General features: G+C 27.1%; 1 protein-coding gene across 1 annotated transcript; it reads left to right on the top strand.

Moving 5' to 3' along the window:
- The first annotated feature begins 3796 nt into the window (after positions 1-3796).
- Positions 3797-8423, top strand: LOC108769342 (alpha-glucosidase). The gene is made up of 11 exons (XM_018520256.1): positions 3797-3854; positions 4587-4806; positions 5070-5249; positions 5461-5618; positions 5877-6011; positions 6327-6532; positions 6670-6868; positions 7041-7495; positions 7591-7731; positions 7949-8052; positions 8221-8423. The coding sequence occupies exons 2-11, from the start codon at positions 4635-4637 to the stop codon at positions 8421-8423; spliced, it is 1953 nt and encodes a 650-aa protein (XP_018375758.1). The 5' UTR covers positions 3797-3854; positions 4587-4634.
- The last annotated feature ends 5877 nt before the right edge of the window (positions 8424-14300 follow it).

The following is a 14300-nucleotide window of genomic DNA, read 5'->3' as shown; positions in this document are numbered from 1 at the left end:
TTTCAATATTTATTTGTACATTAATTAATAAAATCTACATATATCAATATAATCAGCGTTCGTGGAATCAAAATTGAATACGATACGCATAATAAGGACCAGTAGAGAAACACAACAAAAACAAAAGTCTGAAGTAGAAGTTTAAGTAAATAAATTGTTTGCACTTTTTGCTATTATACACATATTATATAAATATGATTTTAGAAGACGTTATATTATATAAAAAAAGAATAACTAAATTACAAATTATACAAAATATCATTGAAGAGAAACAAAGGAAAGACGATATGGCGAAAAAGAAGAATCGAAACAGAGAAATAGATAATTATAATTATATAATAATAAATATAAAATCAATTAAACAATTTTAATAACAAAAAGTATTATGTTTACATACAATTTTCAAGTATTAAAATTTATAAATATCGTTTCTTTTAATATTTATTTGTAAAAAGATGTCATATGTTTTAATAAATATTAAAATAATTTTTCAATATCTTTTTGAGCCAATAATTTTGCGTTTATTTATTATTTTGAGCGCCAGAATATATTTCAAGAGAATAATTAAATAAATCGATTAAATATAATCGGTATGCGTGAAAATATAAAGAGAAGAAGTAAAAAGATAAATGTGTGTATTACGTAAATTAAATAATAATAAATTAAACAAACTAAGTAATTTTGAGTAATTAACTAATAACATTTTTTAGTTTATTTTATTAACTAGTTTATATTGTTATAAGTATATGTTAAAATGCAAAAAGTTTAAATAAAAAATGAAAAGTAAAAATGCAAACGAAACATCGACGATTTAAGTGAAGTATTTCACATGACTGATTGAAACTATCAATTTTCTAATTATATTATACACTATTACAGTTTTTCAATACATAAACTAGTTTTCACTTTGATCCAATTAATTAGTCATTTATCTACGTGAAAAAGACCAACAAGAGCCGGAAAAATTTTCGGACCAAGGATTAAGTGATGCATGATTATGATTACACATGAATTGTTGAATGTTATTTTTGTTTAAGATCGAGTATAAAAATTTTGCTTGCATATTTGTAAATTAAATACCAACGAAATTTCTGTATTTTTCAATATTTCCTTTTAATACATTAAAAGTTGAAAAAATTAAATTTGAATAAAGGTTTTCCAATAATATTTTTTAATTAAATGTTATAAATTGCGATATTTAAAAAATACATTTAATTAACAACAATTTGAAAACATTTTTAGCAGGCAATTCACGCTAAGTGCATCCTTTTCTTCAATATTTCATATAAAATAAAAAGAAGGGTAGAATTGTCTAAAATAAGTTATTTATTAAAAAAAGACATACTAAGGAAATTAAAGAAAATGTTTTTATAAGTATAATTTATAAGAATTGCGAAATTTTGTATAATTTTATCTTTTGTTTTCGTATATTGTCATTTTGGGGCTGGCCGCACTGTTTTCCAAATATCAAGTTTATCCATGACAATTTCTGCATTTTACCGGAAATTTAGATTTTCTTCATATTCTTCCTTACTCCTTCTTTCCTTCCTTCTTTCACTTTTCCCTTCTCTTATACAAACAAGCATGCGCACACATCACATAACACACATTACACATGACATGTATAACGCATGTATGTATTCTATAACTAATCTATATTCCATACTATCGTATGAAGGATACCTCATACTCTATGCTATTGTTCAATCTATCATCCTATCTTTACTGTCTTTACATGTCTCTAACGACGTAAACGATATTGTTAGCGAACAAAGATATTTATGACTATTGCTCCCTTGCGAAGGAGGAATAAAAGTTGCAGAAGTAAAAATATGAAAGATTTAGAGCCGGAAATGGACCAATTTCATAAAACTTGTTTTAAATATTACGTTAAAGTATTAGTATTTCACTGATACTAATGCTTTACTAGCACTCTCCGGTACAAATAATGATATTAATACTAGTCGCATTAAAACTAATAGTGTGAAGTCTGTAATAGTATTGATATTGATAATATAATTGATACTAGTACTTACTGATAATTATTTTAAAAACAATTACTTTATTTTGGTTATAAATATTATTATCACTTTACTAGTAAGGTACTAGTATTTAAATCATCACAATGAACAGATAAATATTATTAATATCTTATTCATTTTTATACTATAATGCTAGTATTCGAGATACTGAGATTTACTTTTTTTATTTTTCATTAAGATTCAACTAGTACTTTCTATTAATATTTATTAAAATTAACAATGTATATTCATGGAACATTTATTCTCTTCACGAGATAAATCGTCAGGCAGCATCTTATTCTATGTTTATATTACTCCTTCCATCTTTCCTCTCTTTCTTCTCATCCCTCTTTCTCCCTCCTCTCTCTCTCTCTCTCTCTCTCTCTCTCTCTCTTTCACGGGATTGTATTACTATACATACACAATATATACTTGGTGCAATATGCTGGTCTTGAATATTATGTTGATACTAGTATTTTACTAGTAATCATTAGAGTGCCAGGAGAGAGTTAAATATCTTAAAGTTCATCGACTTGGTCCAACTATGCTTTAAACTTTTCGTATACAATTGCGGAGTCCATCTCATCGACGATCTTTATCTATCAAAGGATAAGAATAAATTATGTACAAGATAGTCGGTGTGTTCCTTAGAAAACAGTTCTACAGGTTAGAATTAAGAGATTAAAAGGTGGTTTCATGAACGGTGAAAACGTGCGGTGTGAACATCGCTTCACTGTAAAACTGCTTTTAAAGTTTAATAGTGAACTGTTTTATAATGGGAAATAAACGAAGCTATCGTCCTACACCACGAGTACCATAATTCATAATCAGTATAAATGAGTCACTGATACAGGTCGCCTAATCTAATCTGATCTAATTACAAAACAATTTTTCTGACAAAATTGCGTATTCTGTCTTGACTTTTAACAAGAATCAAGACACTTATCGCCGGAAGAAAGCAATCTAAATTTAGAGATATTGACGCATAACGTGGTGTAGGATGATCAATTAATTAACGGCTGCATCGCGGGCAGCAAGCGCAGGACACGCACGTTGTGAGTTTTATACCGTGTAAGCGCGAACATACATACTGCTCGCCAGTAGACATACATACACGTGTATATATGTATTGTTATGTTATTGCCTAATAATTACGAAATAGAACGTTATGAGAATTATAATTCTTATTCTTTCTTTTTCCTCTTGACCAGTCATCTGTTTAAAAAAATTGTTCGATTACATCAGTATTTTGATTTGATCATGCTTTTGAAATAATCGCGATAAATAAAAAAAGTGGTTGTAGTCAAGGATGATCATATTAATTATATCATTTTATCAGTAAATCAGATTATTATCATAAAGAGTTTTTCATGTCACATTTTGCTGGCACGCGCAATTCGATAATAATGTCACAGCTTTGTCCTATTCGCTATCATAAAAATATTATACGTTATAATATAGAAGAGAACTATGTGTCGTAATTAGCAGATTACTTTATCAATTTGTAATTAATACTTAATAATTCTATTATTTTTTTGTTATATTGTGTAATTAATATGTGCTAATTTCTTTGAAATTTTGCAGTACTATTATCTTTTTTTGACTGTCATTAAGTATCCCTACCTTACATTATAACAGTCGATTTCAATCGGGATAGAGCGATATTGATAACATAGTTATCTACGTTATGCAGAATTTTAACGCGTCATTTTTTCATCATTCACAAGAGGACTATGTTAAGAACGACATTATAATATTGAAAAATATTTAAATTAATTGTGATCATCAAGAAGTGCAATTAACAGAGGAATTACAAGATTTATTATCTCAGATGTGAGTTTCTTTAATAATAGATATTGCGATATATTGAGATATATAACATTAATTTTTAAAAACAATAAGTAATGCCGATATGAGCCAACACAAGATGTTCGAGTGTACTTAAGGGGTTAGACCACCCCTGAGGCTCTAAAGTAATACCCAAGTTTGGGAATTTTTTTTTAGTAAATGAATATCTGTGATCAAAAACTGTTTGGAGGGCTTTAGTGTACATATATAACAAACTAAAAAAATATTTTTTTATTAGCCTTATGTCTAAAATGGCGGCACATTGACCCACTCACTGAATCCTCTTTTTAAATCGGTGTGTAGGATTTCAGGCACACGGTTTAACTCTGAACAAAATACAAAGAATTTTCATTATCTACATGTCAAAAACTAAAGAAGTACGTAGGCTTTTTTTTAAATATTGAAAACTTTTTTTGCAATTAATATTTTTATACGTGAATTTTAAGCCAAAAATGCATTTTTTTTTTAAAATGGTTGCCATTTCGAGAAAAAAATTAATATTTAAAAATATCCCTACGTACTTCTTTAGTTTTTGTCGAAATGTATACATGTATTTACTTTCTTAATAAATTGCGTTTAAATTACACTCGAGCATCCTGTGTTGGCTCATATCGGCATTACTTATTATTTCAGATTTAATCACTTGAGTCTATTTTATTTATTAATTTTGATTAATTTTCAACAAATTTTTATAACACAATAATCACTTTGCTTTAGGTATAAGAAATTTTAGACAAATTGAAACATTACCCAACTTAATACGCGATGTTAGCATTTATACATTACATTACATTAATGAGTATCCTCGTGCTCTGGACAAATGGAATGGATAATGAGGAGCTTGCAGATAGAGAATGGTGGGAAACCACATTAATTTATCAAATCTGGCCTAGAGGATTTCAGGACAGTGATGGCGATGGTGAGGGTGATTTAAAGGGTAGGTCATACAAATTTATTGTTATTACTAATAGAAAATTAAAATAATATTAAAACTTTTCGTTTATTAGATACATACAAGTTTGAAGAAAATATTAAAGATATCTTTCTATTAATATATTTCATGTATTATTAATATTACTATATTTTATATTTACATATATATAATATATGTATATTAAATATATAAATATATTAAATTATTTTTAATCATGTATTATATTATGTTTGTGAAGTTATATTATTAATGCAATTTATTTATAGGTATCATTAGCCGACTCGATTATATCACGGATCTTGGAATTGAAACGATTTGTTTAAATCCTATTTATGTTTCACCATTAATCGATTCAGGATATGATGTCTCCAATTATACGGACATAGATCCTCTTTTCGGGAATTTAAGTGACTTCGATAATTTGATGCAAGAGGCACACAATCGAGGTATAAAATAGTAAATAATAATTTAATATATAGTTAGAAATTTATAATACTACAACTTTTCACGACAAAAGAGACATTCACGAAATTTTTCATAATTTACATAAATATTGGTTATTATACATACATGTTATATGTTCGATGTTTTATATACAATAATATTAATTTTTTTTTCACTATTTATTTGTTATAATTTTATTATTAATCTTTTTAGGATTGAAAGTCATTCTGGATATTATTCCTAATCATTCCAGTGATCAGCACGAATGGTTCCAGTTGTCGGCAAAAAATGTTCAGCCGTATACTGATTATTATATCTGGATCAATGGTAGTATCAATAAAAACAGCAAAAATGTTCCACCAAATAATTGGGTACATTTTTCTCAGCTTTTTATGTTTTTCCAAATGTAATGTTCAATGTTTTTTTTAATTAGATTGTCTTTATAAAAGTCAATAATTAAAAATTTTTTTAAAACACAATTACATGTAGGATTTAAGAAAAAAAAGAGAGATTATTTCTTGATATAATTAATAAATTTTTTAAATTTAATTTAAATATAATTTATATAAATATATAATAATTTAAAAAATTAGATAAAATAAACATATCTTTTTATATCTTTGGCACAGATAAGCACATACAACGTCGTAAATGGTTCTGCATGGACATGGCACGATGGAAGGCAACAATGGTACTATCATAAATTTCATAGTTCTCAGCCAGATCTTAATTTGAGAAACGAGAAAGTGATTAAGGAATTAATGGTAATTAGGAAAGATTGCCTTAAAATTAAAATATTTATTCATGTTCGAATTAAACAGTAAAATGTAAATTTAAAAAGATGAAATATAATTCAAATTTTTTGCATAATAATAATTTGTAACTTTTTAAGTAACTTTCAAATATTTAAAACAAATTTAAAAGCAATTTAATTATTTAATCGGCATATATTATTAATTTAAACAAAATTATATTGTAAATTTAATTAACTATATAATCAACACGTGTATTTTAGAATTCTGATTTTGAATTCTTATTTTTTGTAAAATAATTTATAAATAATTCATTTCTTTAAACAGGATATATTTGACTTTTGGTTAGAAAGAAATGTCGATGGTTTTCGGATTAATGCAGTGCCTTATTTTTTCGAAGACAAAGCCTTAAGAAATGAATCCTTTGTAGGAAGGAATATTTACACTTTTGGTCTTCCTGAAAGCACTGCCCTTCTTTATGTATTTCGTGAACATATTGATAACTGGGTATCAAGAAATAACGCCACATCAAAGTATGATATCTAAAGATTTTTTTATCTTTAATTCTCTTTTATAATAATATTATTAACATATTACATTATAATATTATATATATATAAGTATATGTGCATAAATTATTAAAATTAATACGATTTAACGACATCATCAGATTGTTAATCGCAGAATCATATGATATTTCTGATGATAATTTATTGGCGTATTATGGCAATAATACGCATAAAGGAATTGCACCATTCAATTTTAAATTGATCACACATATTCGTGACAGTAGTAATGCTACTTATATTAAATACATCTTAGAGAAATGGCTTAAACTTCTTCCGAAATACACCAAAACTAATTGTGTGGTAAGAATTTTAAATAATATAATAATTGCTATAAAAACGGAGATAAATTTTATATAATATGTTAATTTATGATTATATCATTTTTGCCTACTTTAAAGAGAAAAAATGTTAGTTTAAAAGATTAATATATTTTCTCTTTACTTACAAACTTAACAATCTTTTATAAACACAGTTATCAAACCATGACAATTCAAGAGTAGCTTCAAGAATTGGCTTCAACCGAATCGACGGCCTTCACATGCTTAGTCTTCTATTGCCTGGACAAGCATACACATATTATGGCGAAGAAATAGCTATGTTAGACACAAAAATACTTTGGAATAGTACCATTGATCCCATGGGTTGTGCCAGAGGCATAAATGAATACAAATATTTTTCAAGAGATCCAGCTAGAACTCCCATGCAATGGAATTCCAAAAGTTCAGCTGGTTTCTCTATAAATGAAACCATATATCTCCCTATTCATCCTAATTATGTTAATAGAAATGTAGAAATTCAACAAAATAGAAAAAGAAGCAATTTGAAAACGTATAAAGAGCTGGCTATTCTAAGGAAACAGCCAGTTTTTACTAATGGAGATTATGAATTTGCAAGTTTAAATAATGATCGCGTGTTGGTGTTAAAAAGGTTGGTATATACAATATTTATAGATAGTAATAGATAATATCTTATCAGTCAAAACAGAATTTTTTAAATTAATCATTTTTTTTATTAATAATTAGGTCTTTGAAAAATTATCCAGTGTATTTTATCGTAATTAATTTGGGTCTACGGCAAGAGAAAGTTAATCTGATTTCAATTCATGCTAATTTAAAAAATACTTTAAATATTGTTGTGGCTTCTAGCAATGCAATTCGCGTCACGTAAGTTGTGCAGAATATTAATGCAAAATAATGTATAAAACAGCTTATACAAAATTTCTTATGAATCTTATATGATATACTTTATTAAAAAGAAAGTAACATTAAGTTTTTAGAGTCAATAAATTAATGAATTTTATTACTTCGAAGCATAAACATAATCAAAGAAAAATTTCAGTGTATGATAGAATTATAAATCACCTTGTAAATCGTATTTCAGAGGTACTGTTCCATGGGCTAATTTTATATTAACAGCAAATGCTGCGGTTGTATTAAAAAGCGAAGAAGGACAAGAACAAACCACATCTAAACCAGTTACCATAAGTATTTGTTTTTAATATTTTAACATAAATAAATAAAGCATAAATCAATATAAATTTATTTATATCAGTACATATATTAAAATAAATAGTTACTTATATTAATAATTAATAGTTCTATCAGTATAATCAGCATTATTACTTATTAAAAATATCATTTTAGCAACAGAAGAAGATACTGTTACCACTAATTCCACTGAAAATACATCTTTAACAACTAAGGTAACCAGTTCTACTGAAAAATCTACAACCGAAAGTACGACGAAAAAAGTAGAAGAAAATTCCACAACAGAATCAGACAATAATGCAATGTTAAGTTGCGCTCCTGCAGTCTTGTTAATAATAAGCAGTATTGTAATATCGTGTAAATTTTAAAAATATTTAAGAGAGCCGATACAATAGAATGTTAGATAAAAGCTTATTCAGTCTAGATACATTTTTAATGATAGAATGTTTTATGTGTATAGAATGTTTTATATATCTTTTATTCATAGATATATATTGACTAAAAAATTTAATTTAATATAATGTAAGTATAAACTAATAATTGATTAATAATAATTAAATTCTTGACAAAAAATGTGTGTTTTTTTACAAATTCTTTATGGATTTTTTCCAGCCATCGTATTTATTATGATGTATTTATTATAATTGTGATAGTTTTTGAAAAGGTACGAATTATTGAAACTATATATTTATCGGGTGTGTGTTTATTATTTATTTTTTAAATCATCTTATTCTCGCTCACTTTGAACGTTTAAAAAAACTATGTATGAAGCAGAAAATCCATGTTAGTCATAGAAATCCGTAAACGGACACGCGGAATAATGCACAGAAAAAAGGAGAATCCTCGATTCGCATCGAGTTCGCAGAATGTGACCATTGCAGCAACCTACATTGATCTACGTATGACCAATCGTGGTGTTGATCAAATGAGGAGCGTATGTACTTGATGTAATAGATTGATCAAATGGCTGTTATCTTATATGTTCTTACCAGAAACAAAAGCCCGTATTCAGAACGCGCTTATGACGATGTCAGCGTGCATTTAGCATGTAATTCACGTTTCTACAGAATTTTAGAAATAAAAGCGCGCTAATAAAAGTAGCACGTTCTAGCGGAATAGAAGTAAAGGATAAATTTTTTTACTTACACTGTATATCAATAACTCTCACATTCAGTGAATACCAACTAAATAAGACATAACATTAATATGAATTATAATTTTGCGTTCAACAATATAAATATAACACATATATGATGACATAATAGTTACATGATTGAGTTTGGAATTATAACAGTAATGTTATGTTATAATTTTAGTTGGTGTTTAGTGGGACTTAGGCTTATATTAATGTTTTTGTTTTTTTATGATATAAAAAAAAGTATATGATAATATAATTGTTAAAAACACGGAAAGACCTGTTGGGTTGAAATCAAATCAAATTCTTTTTAAATTTTATTTGATTCAAGATTCAACCAAATACATGGTCTCTCAGTGTTATTGCGATTCATTGAAATTTGATACACAGTTGAACGAATGCGCAACAAAAACTAAACACCATAGTACAATTTAAGTGACTGCCAAGACATTTGCTGTCTTAAGAGAAACTTAAATTTGTACTATAGTATATTAGTTCTTACATTTATTAAAAACAAATACAACCCAAAAACAATCTGATGGCTTAAGCAGTAGAGTTGAAGAGACAATATATAGAAATCTCGGGAACTGAACCTAGGACGCTTCAAGACGTAAATACAAATCAGCTGTTTTCACATGAAGTTAACACTTCGTTCTATCGTTACTTGATAAAATCTATCTTTTATATTTGTATTTACACATCGAACTGGAAGTTTGATTTATTTGTATTAACGTTATTCATGAATTTTGTGGAATGATTTCGGGCAGAATAAGAATAAGTGTTCTTTCTTAAAAAAATCCTAACAATTTAAATGTTTAAAATATGATATATTGATATATGATGTAAACTTAAATATATATAGATATATACATATATCAGTCTAAAAAAATTAAGTCAGCCATTGCTCCGTTGACGGATTGTCAGTTAAGAAGACTGTGGATTCCTTAAGGAATTTCATGTTACAAAAAATATCACGAAACCAGTTTGCTCTTAATAGCCTGGGTCCTTAACCTTTTAGCAAAGACAATGATTTAAACTGCAGTGTCGAGCTCATGAGATAAGCCCGCACACTTTTCAACATGCTGCACGCAACGCGAATATAAATCCTCAAAGCTAGTAGCTAGCTATGATTTTCCATGCCATGACTGTGTAACATATTTTGTCTAGCTACTAGCTAATTTTTCTTGTACAGCTGCTAGGAGAAGTGAGCGTTACATAACTAGCTAGTAACTAGCCGGAAATACTAGACGGCAATTATCTAAGACACAATTTTTCTATCTAATGGTTAACTAGCCATGAGATTCAATTTCTGCTCGGAAAGAGGGGAATATTCCAACAGAAATTGCGTGTGCTAATTGTAAGGAATTATATACGGAAGATATTAAGAGGTGTTACCGACACTTTTTATTGTTAACATCAAAGTTCAAGTTAAACTGATGATATATCTGCTACTTTATTATATTTGCTTTATTTTATGTAAAATAGTTATAAAATTTTTTAGATGGAGAATCTATGTAATAAAATAATTTAAATAATGTTACAATTCACATTGTGATTATATGTATTATATTTAGAACCCCATTTATCCATTGTATTTCAAAATTCAATCCGAATTTAATTCAATTCGAAATTTTAATCCGAATTTTTATAATACTGCCAAATTAAAGTTTATTTTTAGAATATAGCACTTTTTCGTATTAAGTCTTCTTGACAATTTTTCGATTTTCTATACATTAAGTATTTTAAAAATAATTTAAAATTTTGTGGAAGTTGAAATGTACCTATACCATCTTTTTGTCTTCTGAATTCGCGGAAAGGCTTCTAATTACTCTGCATAAAGGAGAAAAAAACTCTGTGTCAGTAACTGAGACTGACATCTCAAATAGTAGCGGTCGAAATAACAAACAACACTCAATTATGTCTTCTCCACACATTTTTGTTTTTTTTTCTTTTCTACTTTATATAAAAATTGTTATAATTCATATTACGTTTATTATATCATATGTATACAAGCATTGGAAGTATTTTAAAACGAACGGATCTTACGATAATCAAGCACTTTCTCCAGTAATAAAATTCGTCTCTGATGGCGTCTTTGAAGCAAATTCCTATCGTATATTAGCACATTAATTTGTCGCGCCGACTCTCCGATTCTACAGATGTCAATAAATTCCGATATATTTCCGGCATTTAGTTACTTAGGATGAATTAATACAAGCACCAAAAATATTTGCATAATTTGGGATTGACTTAATATGTCTGCTCGTTTCACTTGCACTTTCTTCCCACTCGCTTCGGAACATTATTCTTTATTTAACATACTGTATATGCATTACCCTAATTTATTCTGAACCGAAATTTTAATAAAATATTTATTTTCAAAAAACAACGTTAGGGAAAAGCGGTAATTGTTTAAATTTTTGTTAAAAAAATAGATTCTAAATTTGTTAAAGTATGATTTTTAAATAAAATATTTCAAAAAAAGAAAAAGGAAATTATATCAATTCTCAATATTACAACATTATATTAATAAATTGCTTAAACTTTTACAAATAAAATTATAGAGCTAAATTAGACTATATTATCGAAAAACAACATTAATACTGGAAGTTCTTAAGTTCTTCAAATAAAATTAAAGGTATTTAAAATATTAAAGGTATTTAAAAAATTAAAAATATTTGATATCTAAACTAAAGTAATAATTTTTAAAGAATTTATAAATTGAACAAATCGAAATTAATTATGCATTACGATGTTTCATAAGATATTTCATGTAAGCATATTCTGCATTTTATTTTAAAAGTCTATGGTTAAAATTCATTTTAAATGATAATCTGATCAGAGACGATTACATGTTACATGTTTCCACGATATCATTATTATATGCAATATTTCATCTTCTCTGCTTAGTGAAATCTACTTGTTTCCCGATATATGTACCAATGATCGAAAAATATATTGGAGAATATTAAATGACATTGTTTAACTTACGTCTGAATTTCTGGAATGAGCGTGCAAACAAATTTTCTCATTTGTTATTGCCTTGCCTACGGTTCTATTCGAGTGGCTTTTACAGATATTGAAGTATCTCATAAAGAAGAAGAAAAAGGAAATTATATCAATCCTCAAAATTATAACATTATATTAATAAATTATTTAATATATATAACACACTTTTACAAATAGAATTAAAGTCAAATTAAAATCCATATTATTGAAAAATAACATTAATACTAGAAGTTCTTAAATTCTTCGAATAAGATTAAAAATATCCAAAATTAATAATTTTACAAAAATTCTTGAGTCCAACGAATCGAAATTAACTACATAATACAAAATAATCTAATTTAATGTAATAGCTTATATCTTTGTATGTTCCAGATCATGAATCTAATCCCATTCTAATCTAAAATAATGTACTTATCGCAAGTTTACGTCTTCAGCCACTCCAAAAAAGTTACCTTTAAATTCTACATATCTGTAACAGTAAAGCAAGCAGGAAACGAGTACACTCTAAAACGACATATAAATATTCATATCAATCCGCTGACGTCTTGAGGAACTGCCTTACGCCAACGGCATGTGAAACGCATAGATGCCATTGAAATGCAACAAGCATGCTTGAAGAGCATTTTTTGTGTCAAATCTCAATGTCACGTCTTTCTCATATCATATACCTGCCATATAAGATATCCCATATTTAACAAGGTTTACGTTTGGCCTTTTAAAGATTCTTTCGTTAATGAAAATTGTCTTTCTTCTAACAAAAGCTTTGAAAGCGTTTCAAGATCTTGAAATTATTAATTGAAGAGGGAATTTAATTCAAAATACATTTCAGAAATATAAACAGACGATAAATCCTTATCTTTTTCAATTTCCAAGTAGGCGCGAATACATTGCCTATTCTGTTTTGTCAAGGAGTGTTCAACCTCTTTTTTTTAAAAACTCTTTTTCAGAAATAATTTCATATAATTCAAAAAGTGCGGGAAATAATAGAACAATTTTTTAATAGAAAGATTTGATGCTTTCAAATCAGGAACATTCTACACATTTGGCAGACACTGATATAATTTACAAATATGCTAGAAGGTAAACTACAACACAAATCATTCTGCAATCAGAAACTTTATGCAACATAGACAAAGTTAGTTTTCTAAACAGATTGTTTCTCAAAAAAGACATCATACATATAACAAGACATGTCATGTAATAAGAAATATCTACAATTTTGTTCAGTATAAACATGACTCTTTGTTATATTATCATCACTAAAGTTAAATTTAAACTCATTGTCACAGTTCTTTTTATATAAATCTTTTTACAATTTATTAAAAACTTATGAGATATTTTTATTAAATTGTATTTAGGTTTAAATAAACATCTACGCATAATATTACATACATATAATTACATATATATATACATATTGCACCCGTAAAATTATATATTAATATATATTTATATAATATTATAAACGTAATTGGTCTTTTTACAATACAAATAATAATTTAAAACTAAGAAATTTATAAAATTTAAATTAAAATACGTTAAAATTTATCTGTGCATTATTATTTAAATTTTAATCTATTCTTTATATATCGTGTTTCTCGAGCAAGAATGAAAGTAACCCCCTTGAGTATTGCAATCTATTGCTTCATTAACAATGACAAAGCACATTAAACTTCTATAGGGAAGTTATTTCTAATAAATAAACCTCATAAAAGTCAATAGTGTTACAACAATGACACGAAAGACATTGAAAGTGTTCTTCGAATCCAATTAAACGCCACGATCCGTAATATTTAATTGATTCTTATTAATCATCTTGACATTTGTTAAGAATTCGCGCCATCGTCGTTAACCATATATGACGAACTTACTCGAATTAATCGAGATTAATTCATCTGGTTGTTCAGTAAGTGTGGGAGCCATAAACTGAAGAAACCTAAGTGCACTTGCGTAAGAGCGCACCTGAACTACATTTTGAGCAGGTTATTCTTAATCGAGGTCTGTACGTCATTTGTTCAAGAGAGACTAAAGGGTACGTAATAATTGAAACATTCCACTACAAATGGTATCGAATATCGATATTAATTCAATCCTTTATGCG

This window comes from Trachymyrmex cornetzi, unplaced genomic scaffold (genome assembly GCF_001594075.2).
Source record: "Trachymyrmex cornetzi isolate Tcor2-1 unplaced genomic scaffold, Tcor1.1 scaffold898, whole genome shotgun sequence".
NCBI classification, from domain to species: domain Eukaryota; kingdom Metazoa; phylum Arthropoda; class Insecta; order Hymenoptera; family Formicidae; genus Trachymyrmex; species Trachymyrmex cornetzi.
This window is presented reverse-complemented; position numbering and strand designations above follow the sequence as displayed.